Genomic DNA, 13,751 nt, shown 5'->3' on the forward strand with positions numbered 1-13,751 from the left:
CATAAACTGTCTTAAACAACGACCTTCCATGACATTATCTGATAACCCACCGGTCTGGTTACATAGTAACGGTAGGCGCTACAAAATTCACTTACCAAGTAAATAACGAAGTTTGTTTAGGTGCAATTTACACACGTCCAGTTCCATCAGTTGAGAATGATTACAATTGACTTACATAGTGTTATAGGTATAAATTACCTAGAATAACCAACCAAGGAGAAGACAAACTCCTTTTTCATTTGGTTTCTTGTACTGTCTAACTAGTAGCAGCCTAACTATTAAATATAGCGAAAACCTGCCGAATTCTGGCAATATAAATATTGCATAACGGATGCAGGTATGATGGATGTAGGTATGATGGATGCAGGTATGATGGATGCAGGTATGATGGATGCAGGTATGATGGATGCAGGTATGATGGATGCAGGTATGATGGATGCAGGTATGATGGATGTAGGTATGATGGATGCAGGTATGATGGATGCAGGTATGATGGATGCAGGTATGATGGATGTAGGTATGATGGATGCAGGTATGATGGATGCAGGTATGATGGATGCAGGTATGATGGATGTAGGTATGATGGATGCAGGTATGATGGATGCAGGTATGATGGATGCAGATATGATGGATGCAGGTATGATGGATGCAGGTATGATGGATGCAGGTATGATGGATGTAGGTATGATGGATGCAGGTATGATGGATACAGATATGATGGATGCAGATATGATGGATGCAGATATGATGGATGCAGGTATGATGGATGCAGATATGATGGATGCAGGTATGATGGATGCAGGTATGATGGATGTAGGTATGATGGATGCAGGTCTGATGGATGTAGGTATGATGGATGCAGGTATGATGGATGTAGGTATGATGGATGCAGGTATGATGGATGCAGGTATGATGGATGCAGGTATGATGGATGCAGATATGATGGATGCAGGTATGATGGATGCAGTTATGATGGATGCAGGTATGATGGATGCAGGTATGATGGATGTAGGTATGATGGATGCAGGTATGATGGATGCAGATATGATGGATGCAGGTATGATGGATGCAGGTATGATGGGTGCAGGTATGATGGATGCTCTGTTCCACAAGGCACAGTTCTCGCTCCCATTCTATTTCTCATCCTCATGTCTGACACAGACAGAGATGTAAGCCATGTCTTCCTTTGCAGATGACACCCGGATTACCATCGCAGTGACCTCCATCGAAAACACCACAAGACTCCAAGCGGACATAAACCAAATTTTCAAATGAGCCACTCAAAACAATATGAAGTTCAATGAAGAGAAATTTCAACTACTCAGATATGGAAAACTTGAGGAAATGAAAATTGTATCGGGGTATACGACAAATTCTAACCATACAATAGAGCGAAAAAGTAATGTGAAGGACCTGAGAGTGATAAGGTCAGAGGATCTCGCCTTCAAAGACCACAACAATGTATCTACCGCATCTGCTAGGAAAATGAATGGATGGATAATGAGAACCTTCAAAACTAGAGACGCTAAGCCCATGATGATTCTCTTCAAATCGCTTGTTCTCTCTAGGCTGGAATACTGCTGTGCACTAACTGCCCCCTTCAAGGCAGGGAAAATTGATGATCTGGTGAGTGTACAAAGAGCTTTCACGACACACTTAAGTACGTTGAAGGCCCTCGATCTGGATTCCCTGGAGCTCCGGCAAGAGAGATACATAATAATATATACTTGGAAAATCCTAGAGGGATTAGTACCAAACTTGCACACGAAAATCACTCCCTATGAAAGCGAAAGACTCGACAGGAGATGCAACATTCCTCCAATGAAAAGCCGGGGCGCCACGAGTACACTGAGAGACAACACAATAAGTGTCCGGGGCCCAAGACTGTTCAACTGCCTCCCAGCATACATAAGGAGGATTACCAATAGGCCCTTACCTGTCTTCAAGAAGTCACTGGACAGGCACCCAAAGTCAGTACCTGACCAGCCGGGCTGTGGTTCATACGTCAGTTTGCTTGCGGCCAGCAGTAACAGTTTAGTTGATCAGACCCTGATCCACGACGAGAACTGGTCCCAGACCGATCCGCAGGGCGTTGACCCCCGAAACCCTCTCCAGGTAAACTCCAGGTATAATGGCTGCAGGTATGACGGATGCAGGTATGACGGATGTAGGTATGACGGATGTAGGTATAACGGATGCAGGTATGACGGATGCAGGTATGACGGATGTAGGTATAACGGATGCAGGTATGATGGATACAGGTATGAACGTCACTGGAACTGCCTTGTATTCTTTCATATCAGGAAAAATCCAAGAGAAAACAGTTAGAGAGGAAAAGAAAATAAGAAAAGGAATTTAGAGAGAGAGAAGTGAGCACTAACTAGATAAGAGAAGGAAAAAAACAAGAAAAAATTGCTTTAGAAATAGAGTAGCTTTTTCAGAGACTTTTTTTTATATATAATTAAATCTGAGCTTAATAAGTTCAGATTTAATTATATAAAATTACAGCAGAAAAATCGAATAAAATTTCAATATAGAAACTGATAGAAGGAATCTGTGATACAATCTTCCTTCATTTACTGAAAGAAGAGACATTATATCGATCTAATTAGTCGAGAATACTGCTTCCTTGTGTAGATGGTCGTGTGATACTTGGGCTGCACTACTGGGAATGTTACTCTCTCACACTGCCCGCAATATATATTATTCACTGTCACCTGAAATAGTTGTTGAACATAACCTTCCGAAACGAGATATTCCTAAGGCTTACAGGAGAACTACAGAAGAGTTTCAGAATTTATCTATCAAGCTAGGGCAAAATTTCATGCAGTTGTAGATTTAACTGTTCAGTATTAATCGATTTTTGTCTAAAGTGTGTATATATTGATCACAACTACGACTCTTGTAGAGATTTCGTGGTAGCTGATCAGTTCTTGTCCGCTGTACCTTACCATATTCCAACATTTGTTAAGGGACACAACTTATAATTAGCCTCTGAGGTGGTTGAATCATTATTTATGACACATAAAGTACTCATTTCTTTAATTAGTGTTGGAGAGGGGAAGAAAATCGACAATAAATCTCCCCTTTGAAATTACTTATTAAGTCCTGTTATTCTGCAAGGAACACCCTGGCTCCTTGGATATTTCTCAAGATAGTCGTCTATATCTTAGGAATCTAGGAATAATTTCCTGTTAGATGAATAAGAGCAGCAGGTAGGTTGTGACTCAGTCCGTTATTTTTATATTCATTAGATATTGATGATACCATAGCACTCTTTACGCATACGTCAATCTTGTCATCGAGTATACAGCACCAGCATGGAGCACCCATGTGATCAAACATGAATGAAAACAGGAATGAATTAAAAAGAGCTGAGCGAGTTGAGTAATGAGAGACTAATAGAAATGAACCTGAAGACTTGAGAAGAAAGAACTTAGATAGGCACAATTACAACACATAAGATGTTCAGAGAATTTGAGAGAAGATTGAGATAAACTGTTGAAGTTCGAAGCAAAAGGAAAAAGGCGTCCTAGATAAAAGTTGAAAATGGAAATAAGCCACAGGCAGTTTAAGAAAAACTTTTTCAGTATTTTGATGGTAAATATTACATTATATATAATAGTGGTACTGATAATATTACTTGTGATAGTGTTGCTGATAACAGTGCATGACATAACTGTGATACTACCAATCAGTATATGATTGTGGTGATGATAATATTACATATGACCGTGGTGCTGATAATATTACATATGACTGTGGTGCTGATAATGTTACATATGACTGTGGTGCTGATAATGTTACATATGACTGTGGTGCTGATAATATGACTGTGGTGCTGATAATGTTACATATGACTGTGGTGCTGATAATGTTACATATGACTGTGGTGCTGATAATATGACTGTGGTGCTGATAATGTTACATATGACTGTGGTGCTGATAATATGACTGTGGTGCTGATAATGTTACATATGACTGTGGTGCTGATAATATGACTGTGGTGCTGATAATATGACTGTGGTGCTGATAATGTTACATATGACTGTGGTGCTGATAATGTTACATATGACTGTGGTGCTGATAATGTTACATATGACTGTGGTGCTGATAATATTACATATGACTGTGGTGCTGATAATATGACTGTGGTGCTGATAATATGACTGTGGTGCTGATAATGTTACATATGACTGTGGTGCTGATAATGTTACATATGACTGTGGTGATAATGTTACATGATGTTACATATGACTGTGGTGCTGATAATGTTACATATGACTGTGGTGCTGATAATGTTACATATGACTGTGGTGCTGATAATATGACTGTGGTGCTGATAATATGACTGTGGTGCTGATAATATTACATATGACTGTGGTGCTGATAATGTTACATATGACTGTGGTGCTGATAATGTTACATATGACTGTGGTGCTGATAATGTTACATATGACTGTGGTGCTGATAATGTTACATATGACTGTGGTGCTGATAATGTTACATATGACTGTGGTGCTGATAATGTTACATATGACTGGTGCTGATAATGTTACATATGACTGTGGTGCTGATAATATGACTGTGGTGCTGATAATGTTACATATGACTGTGGTGCTGATAATATGACTGTGGTGCTGATAATGTTACATATGACTGGTGCTGATAATGTTACATATGACTGTGGTGCTGATAATATTACATATGACTGTGGTGCTGATAATATGACTGTGGTGCTGATAATGTTACATATGACTGTGGTGCTGATAATGTTACATATGACTGTGGTGCTGATAATATTACATATGACTGTGGTGCTGATAATATGACTGTGGTGCTGATAATGTTACATATGACTGGTGCTGATAATGTTACATATGACTGGTGCTGATAATATGACTGTGGTGCTGATAATGTTACATATGACTGTGGTGCTGATAATATGACTGTGGTGCTGATAATATGACTGTGGTGCTGATAATATGACTGTGGTGCTGATAATGTTACATATGACTGTGGTGCTGATAATGTTACATATGACTGTGGTGCTGATAATATGACTGTGGTGCTGATAATATGACTGTGGTGCTGATAATGTTACATATGACTGTGGTGCTGATAATGTTACATATGACTGTGGTGCTGATAATGTTACATATGACTGTGGTGCTGATAATGTTACATATGACTGTGGTGCTGATAATATTACATATGACTGTGGTGCTGATAATGTTACATATGACTGGTGCTGATAATGTTACATATGACTGTGGTGCTGATAATATGACTGTGGTGCTGATAATATGACTGTGGTGCTGATAATGTTACATATGACTGTGGTGCTGATAATGTTACATATGACTGTGGTGCTGATAATGTTACATATGACTGTGGTGCTGATAATGTTACATATGACTGTGGTGCTGATAATGTTACATATGACTGTGGTGCTGATAATGTTTCATATGACTGTGGTGCTGATAATGTTACATATGACTGGTGCTGATAATGTTACATATGACTGTGGTGCTGATAATGTTACATATGACTGGTGCTGATAATGTTACATATGACTGTGGTGCTGATGTTACATATGACTGTGGTGCTGATAATGTTACATATGACTGTGGTGCTGATAATGTTACATATGACTGTGGTGCTGATAATGTTACATATGACTGTGGTGCTGATAATGTTACATATGACTGTGGTGCTGATAATGTTACATATGACTGTGGTGCTGATAATGTTACATATGACTGTGGTGCTGATAATGTTACATATGACTGTGGTGCTGATAATGTTACATATGACTGTGGTGCTGATAATGTTACATATGACTGTGGTGCTGATAATGTTACATATGACTGTGGTGCTGATAATGTTACATATGACTGTGGTGCTGATAATGTTACATATGACTGTGGTGCTGATAATGTTACATAATATATTATTGTTGTGCTGATATTACATAATGCTTGATAGTGGCGCTGATAATTTATGCAGCATTTTCTCAAAAATAATTGACACATTATTTCTTATTGTTATATATTCAGTTATTATTCAGTGATTGTGACTATTATCTTGGTATTGACTAACACAAAATAAATATCTGAAGAAAATGGTCCCCAAATTATTTAATGCTATATGTCAAAGATACTGCGAAAAATATAATTTTTTTATAATGCTGCCTTTATAAAATTAAGTGCAAAATATAAAATTTAAAGCTGCCATTCAAAATTTAATGCTGCCCTTCAAAAATATTTTGTACACTTAAAAGCAAACCTGTTTTGCGTCACATTGCATGAGGATGTTTTGCGTCACATTGCATGAGGATGTTTTGCGTCAAATTGCATGAGGATGTTTTGCGTCACATTGCATGAGGATGTTTTGCGTCACATTGCATGAGGATGTTTTGCGTCACATTGCATGAGGATATTTTGCGTCACATTGCATGAGGATGTTTTGCATCAAATTGCATGAGGATGTTTTGCGTCACATTGCATGAGGATGTTTTGCGTCACATTGCATGAGGATGTTTTGCGTCACATTGCATGAGGATGTTTTGCGTCACATTGCATGAGGATGTTTTGCGTCACATTGCATGAGGATGTTTTGCGTCACATTGCACGAGGATGTTTTGCGTCACATTGCACGAGGATGTTTTGCGTCACATTGCACGAGGATGTTTTGCGTCACATTGCACAAGGATGGAACGCATGAACAAAGGAAAGTCCCCTTTCTTAGGAATTAATGATAGTATTTGAAACTTTAAACACTTCCTGGGGGATCATTGTGTTGACAGGAGGAAATCATGGCTGTCCAGGTGATCACTACAAAGTCCGACAGAATGACTGACTTTGACATTCACTGGTTGACTGTTGTAGTGACTTGGTCCTGCCCACCCAGCCACCGAAGCCAATCAATATGTACCACTTGACTTACTTTCTGCGGCCAAACGAAACAAAATTATATACACAAAGATTTAATCAGTTTCAAAGGAAATTATAAAGTAGTGAAAGGCCCCTTAGTTGCCATGTAGCGCCTCTGTTCTCTTGCGGGGGAAAAAATGGTGATACCACAGGATGAGGTAAAAGAAAGTGAAGTATATTTGAGGATATTTATTAGAGGAAATGTTTCGCCACGAGTTCGGTGCGAAAAGACTACTCAGGGCGAAACGTTTCCTCTAGCAAATGTCCTGAATTGTACTTTAGTGTCTTTTTTCACACTTGTCTTACAGTACTGACGTTGACCTCAGTATTGTAAGCAAGGGAAATTATGCTAGCCGATAGCTACCACCTTTATTTTCCTATTCTTCCTTCTCTTTTTCTCAATTTATTCAAAGTGTTTCTTCTCTTCAAAGGAGGGGGAGGGGTCTCATTGGTGCGGTGAAGAGGCATTTGGTTTGAGGAACTGGACCTTTGGGCTTTCTTCCTCCGACTGAGCCTATTTACCCTCACTCCCCCCATCCCTGCCCAATCATCCACTTCCCTTTTCATTCCTCATCCTTTCCCCATCTTTCTCATCTCCCTTTCCTGTTTTCGGCCTTTTGGGTCCTTCCCTCATGTATTCTAGTCCCTTTCCGTTGAGGTCCTTGATAGTGGTGTAGTTTGCCGTGGAATCTGGATCATCTGGTGATGTCCTAATCTCTCTTCAGTCTCCCGGGGAAAGGCTTCCGGTGTCTTTCGGGTGACGACTGTATCTCTGGAGGCTGTCTGGCAGATTCCGGGATTCTTCTGGATTCGCCCAGCCAGGCAGTTGTTGACGAAGGTTGTTAACTCGGTGAGAAGAACTGATGCAGATGCGCCCAGTACGGGATTTACCATCTCCCTGAGGTGCTGAGATCGAATTCCAGTGTAACCTCCTGCAGATCCTGCTGGGAATGACACTATCGCGTTATAGACTTCTGATTCTGGCAGAATTAATTGTTCAGTGATGGGTCTTCCTCAGGGTTGTTGTTGATGGCTATGGTGTCCCTTGTTGGATGCTTGTCTCTTAGTGCTTGGGCTGTGGTCTCATCTTTGGGGGCTACAGTGTCGTCACTTATAATTATTCTGATTGCTCCCACTGTGTTACCTTCTTCTACATTTTTACTAACCCGTGTGCAAATTCTCTCGTTTTAAGTGAAAATTTTCTTGGGTCTACCTCTCTGATTCCTGCGATGAGGGGCAGAGGGACACAATTATCCAGTCTTGGGTAGTTGCGCACTGTCTTGATAACTGACGTGGTTAGTAGTTCGCCTCGTCTCTCAGGAACTGCAAGACAGACATTGCCGAACAAGAGTAGGTTGCGCCATGCTTGGATGGTGCTTCGGGCTTATATATATATATATATATATATATATATATATATATATATATATATATATATATATATATATATATATATATATATATATATATATATATATACATATATATATATATATATATATATATATATATATATATATATAATATTTATATATATATATATATATATATATATAAATATTATATATATATATATATATAAATATATATATATATATATATGTATATATATATATATATATATATATATATATATATATATATATATATATATATATATATATATATATATATATATATATATATATATATATATAATACATATACATACAGCTTTTCATTTCATCCACTGCATGCATCAGCCTTACTAGAGATTTTAACAATGCAAGGAATTCGCAAGAGCAGGCGAAGTATACGCAAAACTTCGAGAGACTGAACAAGCTGCTTGGACACTGACAAAATTTCAGTGAACTATTCGTTTTCGTTTCATATCCTGTTAATGTGTAAATCAACCCCACATATGTGTGACTCTGCCATTCTGGGAGCGGTGCTTCTCTGTTTACTCATCACCTAATTGTATCTAAGAATTTAATCAGCTGGTTCACTGTGATCTTCTGTGTTCTACTACACTTCAAGATGTTGACGTATGCTCATTAGGGCTACTAAAGGTGTCTAAATCTTTGTCTCCAGCTAAAGGCGGCCGAAACTTCTGCCAATATCTTCCATGTCTATTCCATTGGACCACAATGGATTAAACGCAGATTGCATTATCACAGGCCTTTCCATAGGTAATATTTCATGTTTCTCCCTATTAAATGTAAGCAATCTTTATAAAAAAATGTATATAATTTAATTTTCTGTTTGATTATATATATTCTTTTCTATATTCCTTTTCTCTTTTCATTCACAAACCTATTTTAACCTGTACCAGGCATACACCAGCTTGTTAGAATGAAAAGGGATAATTTTCCAATCAGCGCTTTCACATTAATTGAAACAAAATGGCGAACATTAACAATGGTAACCCAGTGTGAAGCCCTTGGCATCATTTTGGACATTATTATTTTCACGGAATGATAAATTTAAATATTTAATTGTTAGAATTAAACCCATTTAATTGTTCCTTCTTACATTAGAAATTAAACTCTCATGTACAGTAAATTTTCACTATTCTATGAAGCTTCATCAGATTCACACAAAAGTAAAGTTGACATTCTTTTAAGTACAGTTATAAGATATTCTCAAACAGCACAAAGGAAGTGATAACATACAACTATTGATTAATGGTAGAAAATTAACGACAGTCTGTTTCCTCAGAGCAGCACAAGGAAAGACATGGTGAAGTATTACTGAAAGATGCCACTTTTTCCCCCAACAGCACAAGACAAGCAATGATGTAGCCCACGAACAGCAAATAGAAGGCACCTTGCAAGTGATACAGTCTCAACTCCTCTGTCCCCTCGTTCTGTGGAATATTCAAAAGGCATCCATTATGTGGTTTATTAGTTAGAAATCTCTTCTGTAATTAGATAATTATCATATGATACATGTGATTACTTTTCCTGTACAAGAACTCACTGCGTAATTCTACATAAAATCAGTAAATCTTTTAACTTAGTTGTTAACGATATTTATCCCGCTTAGACAAGTAAATGTGTCATCCAGTGACCTTAATTTTAGCTACCAGTTGAAACTCTTAGTTTTCTCTAGTTTCTTTTTCCTGGGTCTTCGAATCACTTAGTGTTATGAAGATATTATTAAATACTAGGCTTTTCTTCAGTATGATTGGTCCTGCTATGGCTAACTCTTGGGTTCTAGCTCTAGGACCCTAGAAAGGCTTTTTTTGAGAGATAGGTTCCAATTCCTCAGATCAAAATTTTTTGCGACATATTTCGGCGGGTGAACTTGTGGTATCCTTAGAGTTTATCTTCACTCCATTTCGTCGGATCAAACTTTTTCTCGACATCTGTACATCATAAAGACAAGCCTCGACACAGCCTATTGCCCAGTTCAACGGTAACCCCACGTACAGAGGTCTGAAGGAAGGCAAAAGCGTCCTTATGGAGCCACAATCCTACCCTGGAAGGATAGTAAGCAGATTGCCTGGGACTACGCCTGTGCCGCCACATTGGCAGACACCTACTTGCCATACTCTGAAGCTGAAGGGGGTGGAGCCGTCAGCTACAAGGAGACCCAGAAAACCCGCAAATATAAAGGCCTCTCCAAACGCTATAACTTCATCCCAGTAGGGTCGGAGACTTTGATAAATTAGACACATGTGCAACTCCTGGGTATCTTTATTAAGGAAACGTTTCGCCACACAGTGGCTTCATCAGTCCATACACAGGAGAAACTTGAAGAACAGGAGGAGAATGAGGTAATCAGTCCCTCAACCTTGAGTCGATGTGGTCAGTCCATCAATCTTGAATAGAATACGGGATATGTGTCGGTTCTGTGAACCATTCATCTACAATCCTGTCAGACTGCAACTTCTTGGGATCTTAATACTTGGTAATTCTTCGCTTGCCTAACCCTTGGGCACAACCTACTTCCACATTGGGCAAATGTGACACCACCTACAACTGCTGCACCTCTCCTGCCTACGGTTTATAAGCTGCTTCTCCGCTCATATGCCGTATTCTATTCAAGATTGATGGACTGATCACATCGACTCAAGTTTCTCCTGTGTATGGACTGATGAAGCCACTGTGTGGCGAAACGTTTCCTTAATAAAGATACCCAAGAGTTGCACATGTGTCTAATTTATCAACGTGTCGGTTCTGTGAACCATTCATCTACAGGGTCGGAGACCCTTGGAGCATGAGGCAAGTGCTCCAAACTTCCTCAAAGAACTGGGTGAAAAACTCACCACAGAAAGAAAGGATCACAGAAACGCCAGCTTCCTCTTTCAGAGACTCAGTGTTGCAATCCAGAGGGAAAATACCTGCAGCATTCTGGGCACGCGGCCCAGCGCCTGGGAGCTGAACGAAGTATTCAAGATATAGCTCTGAGATGTTACCTATGTTCTACTCCCTACTGTATTTTTGTCAGTGTATTTTGTCTTTAAATAAAGTCTACTTAGAATAAAGAATATAGGGGGTGGTAGGAGAAGACAGTATTCAAACAGCTCCGGGGAGAACCTTGAGTTTTCTCTGAAGTAAGTTTATACTTTTCCCCTGAAGATGAGGGTCCCCAGTCCAGTTCCAGAGGTGGTATCTTAAATATATATATATATATATATATATATATATATATATATATATATATATATATATATATATATTTCGTGCCGAATAGGCAGAACTTGCGATTTTGGCTTAAATAGCAACGCTTATCTTGCCATATAGGACAAGCGAAAATTTGTGTATGCAATAATTTCGCCAAAATCATTCTGAACCTAACGAAAAAAATATATTTCACTGTGTTTGTTTAGTATTAAATTATTGTAAACAAATCTAAAATATATTTAGTTGGGCTAGGCTAAAATAAATTGTTCTTGTTATAATAAGGTTAGGCAAGTTTTCTAAGATTCTTTTGGAGCAAAATTAAAAATTTTTACATTAACATTAATGAAAAAAATATATTTTTAAACGTATAAGAGAAAATTTTAGAAAGGACTTAATTTTAAATGAGTTCTTGCTAATTGACCAGTTTTACATATTAGGCACGACATAAATATATATATATATATATATATATATATATATATATATATATATATATATATATATATATATATATATATATATATATATATATAAGATAAGTTTTGGGATTGACAAGCACCTGGTGAGTAGGTAGAAGGCATCATGTGTGTCAATGTCTTTCATCCTGCTTTCCATCGTCCGGAGGTCTGAGACTTTTTTTTCTAGGATCAGATCGATGGCATTGGACCCAAGAGGAGCACCAAGGAGAGTGCTATTGGCTGGATCAATGGCTCGTGCTCCTGGTAAAACGGCGCTAATATTCTGGATCATCTGTTGATTGGTAGAAACTATTTCACATTTAGTGGGGTTTAAAGAAAGGCTCAGGCTTTCTCCCATGTCTTTAATTTTACTGATGTCTTCTAGGAGAGATTCTGTTGTGCCAGCTAGGGTACCATCGTCCAGGAACCAGATATTGAGCTCGTTGGAGAGTTGATCTGTGACTTCCTTGATGACCAAACAGAATAGAAAGGGGGCGAGAGGGTCCCCATTCCAGCTATAGAGGTGGTACTTCCCTATATATATATATATATATATATATATATATATATATATATATATATATATATATATATATATATATATATATATATTGGGGACCATGAAATTGACTCATGTGAGGGCGTGCAACAGGGGACCCTCTCGCCCCATTTCTATTCTGTTAGGTCATCAAGGAAGTCACAGAACAACTCTCCAGTGAGCTCAATATCTGGTTCCTGGACGACGGTACCCTAGCTGGCACAACAGAATCTCTGCTAGAGGACATCAGTAAAATTAAAGACATGGGAGAAAGCCTGGGCCTATCTTTAAACCCCACCAAATGTGAAATAGTTTCTACCAATCAACAGATGATCCAGAATATTAGTGCTGTTTTACCAGGAGCACGAGCCATTGATCCAGCCAATAGCACTCTCCTTGGTGCTCCTCTTGGGTCCAATGCCATCGATCTGATCCTAGAAAAAAAGTCTCAGACCTCCGGACGATGGAAAGCAGGATGAAAGACACTGTCACACACGATGCCTTCTACCTACTCACCAGGTGCTTGTCAATCGCAAAACTTATCTACTTTCTGAGATGCTCCCCAGCCTTCAGCAGCCCAAAACTCAAGGAATATGACTCCTTAACACCATGCTAGAAAGTGTATTGAATCTTTCCCTTGACGATGGACAGTGGTTGCAGGCCTCACTTCCGGTCAGGCTTGGAGGGCTAGTAGTACGCAGATCCTCCCGGATTGCTCTACCAGTTTTCCTATCCTCTTCCATAGCATCAAACGAGTTGATAAGACAAATTCTTCCTGATACCCTCAGTGACTCAGCAGGAATAGAAGACCCTAACTATGCCAGTACCATCACTGAATGGGAGACTCTTGATGCTCCAGCGCCAAACTCTAGTACAGCACTGGCTCACAGTCAAGCTGGGATGGCCCGATCGCTGAAAAGGTGCTTGCCAACATGCTGAGGGCTGCAACATCAGACAGGGAGATTGCCCGTCTCCAGACTGTGAGCACACCTAACTCCGGGGACTTCCTCCAAACAGTTCCCATATCGGCAATGGAAACGCGACTCGACCCTAAGACCCTCCGTATTGCAATGGCTCTGCGCCTTGCTGCCCCAATTCACACAGAATATACGTGTATTTGCGGCGAAGCGCAAGCAGACCAATACGGTCTACATTGTCTTAACTGTTCTAAAACCAAGGGCTGGCATGCAAGACACAAAGAGGTTAATGACAT

General features: G+C 39.1%; 1 protein-coding gene across 1 annotated transcript in view; it reads right to left on the reverse strand.

Moving 5' to 3' along the window:
* Positions 1-7,574: 7,574 nt before the first annotated feature.
* The window catches only part of LOC138853094 (ionotropic receptor 21a-like), a 65,860-nt gene continuing 59,683 nt past the window's right edge, over positions 7,575-13,751 (reverse strand). Inside the window, exons 12-13 of the mRNA XM_070087709.1 lie at positions 9,666-9,780; positions 7,575-7,876 (exon numbers count right to left, since the gene is read on the reverse strand). Coding sequence (XP_069943810.1) covers positions 7,575-7,876; positions 9,666-9,780 — 417 coding nt within the window. The remainder of the gene's footprint in view (positions 7,877-9,665; positions 9,781-13,751) is intronic.

Source organism: Cherax quadricarinatus, chromosome 22 (genome assembly GCF_038502225.1).
Source record: "Cherax quadricarinatus isolate ZL_2023a chromosome 22, ASM3850222v1, whole genome shotgun sequence".
Lineage (NCBI taxonomy): Eukaryota > Metazoa > Arthropoda > Malacostraca > Decapoda > Parastacidae > Cherax > Cherax quadricarinatus.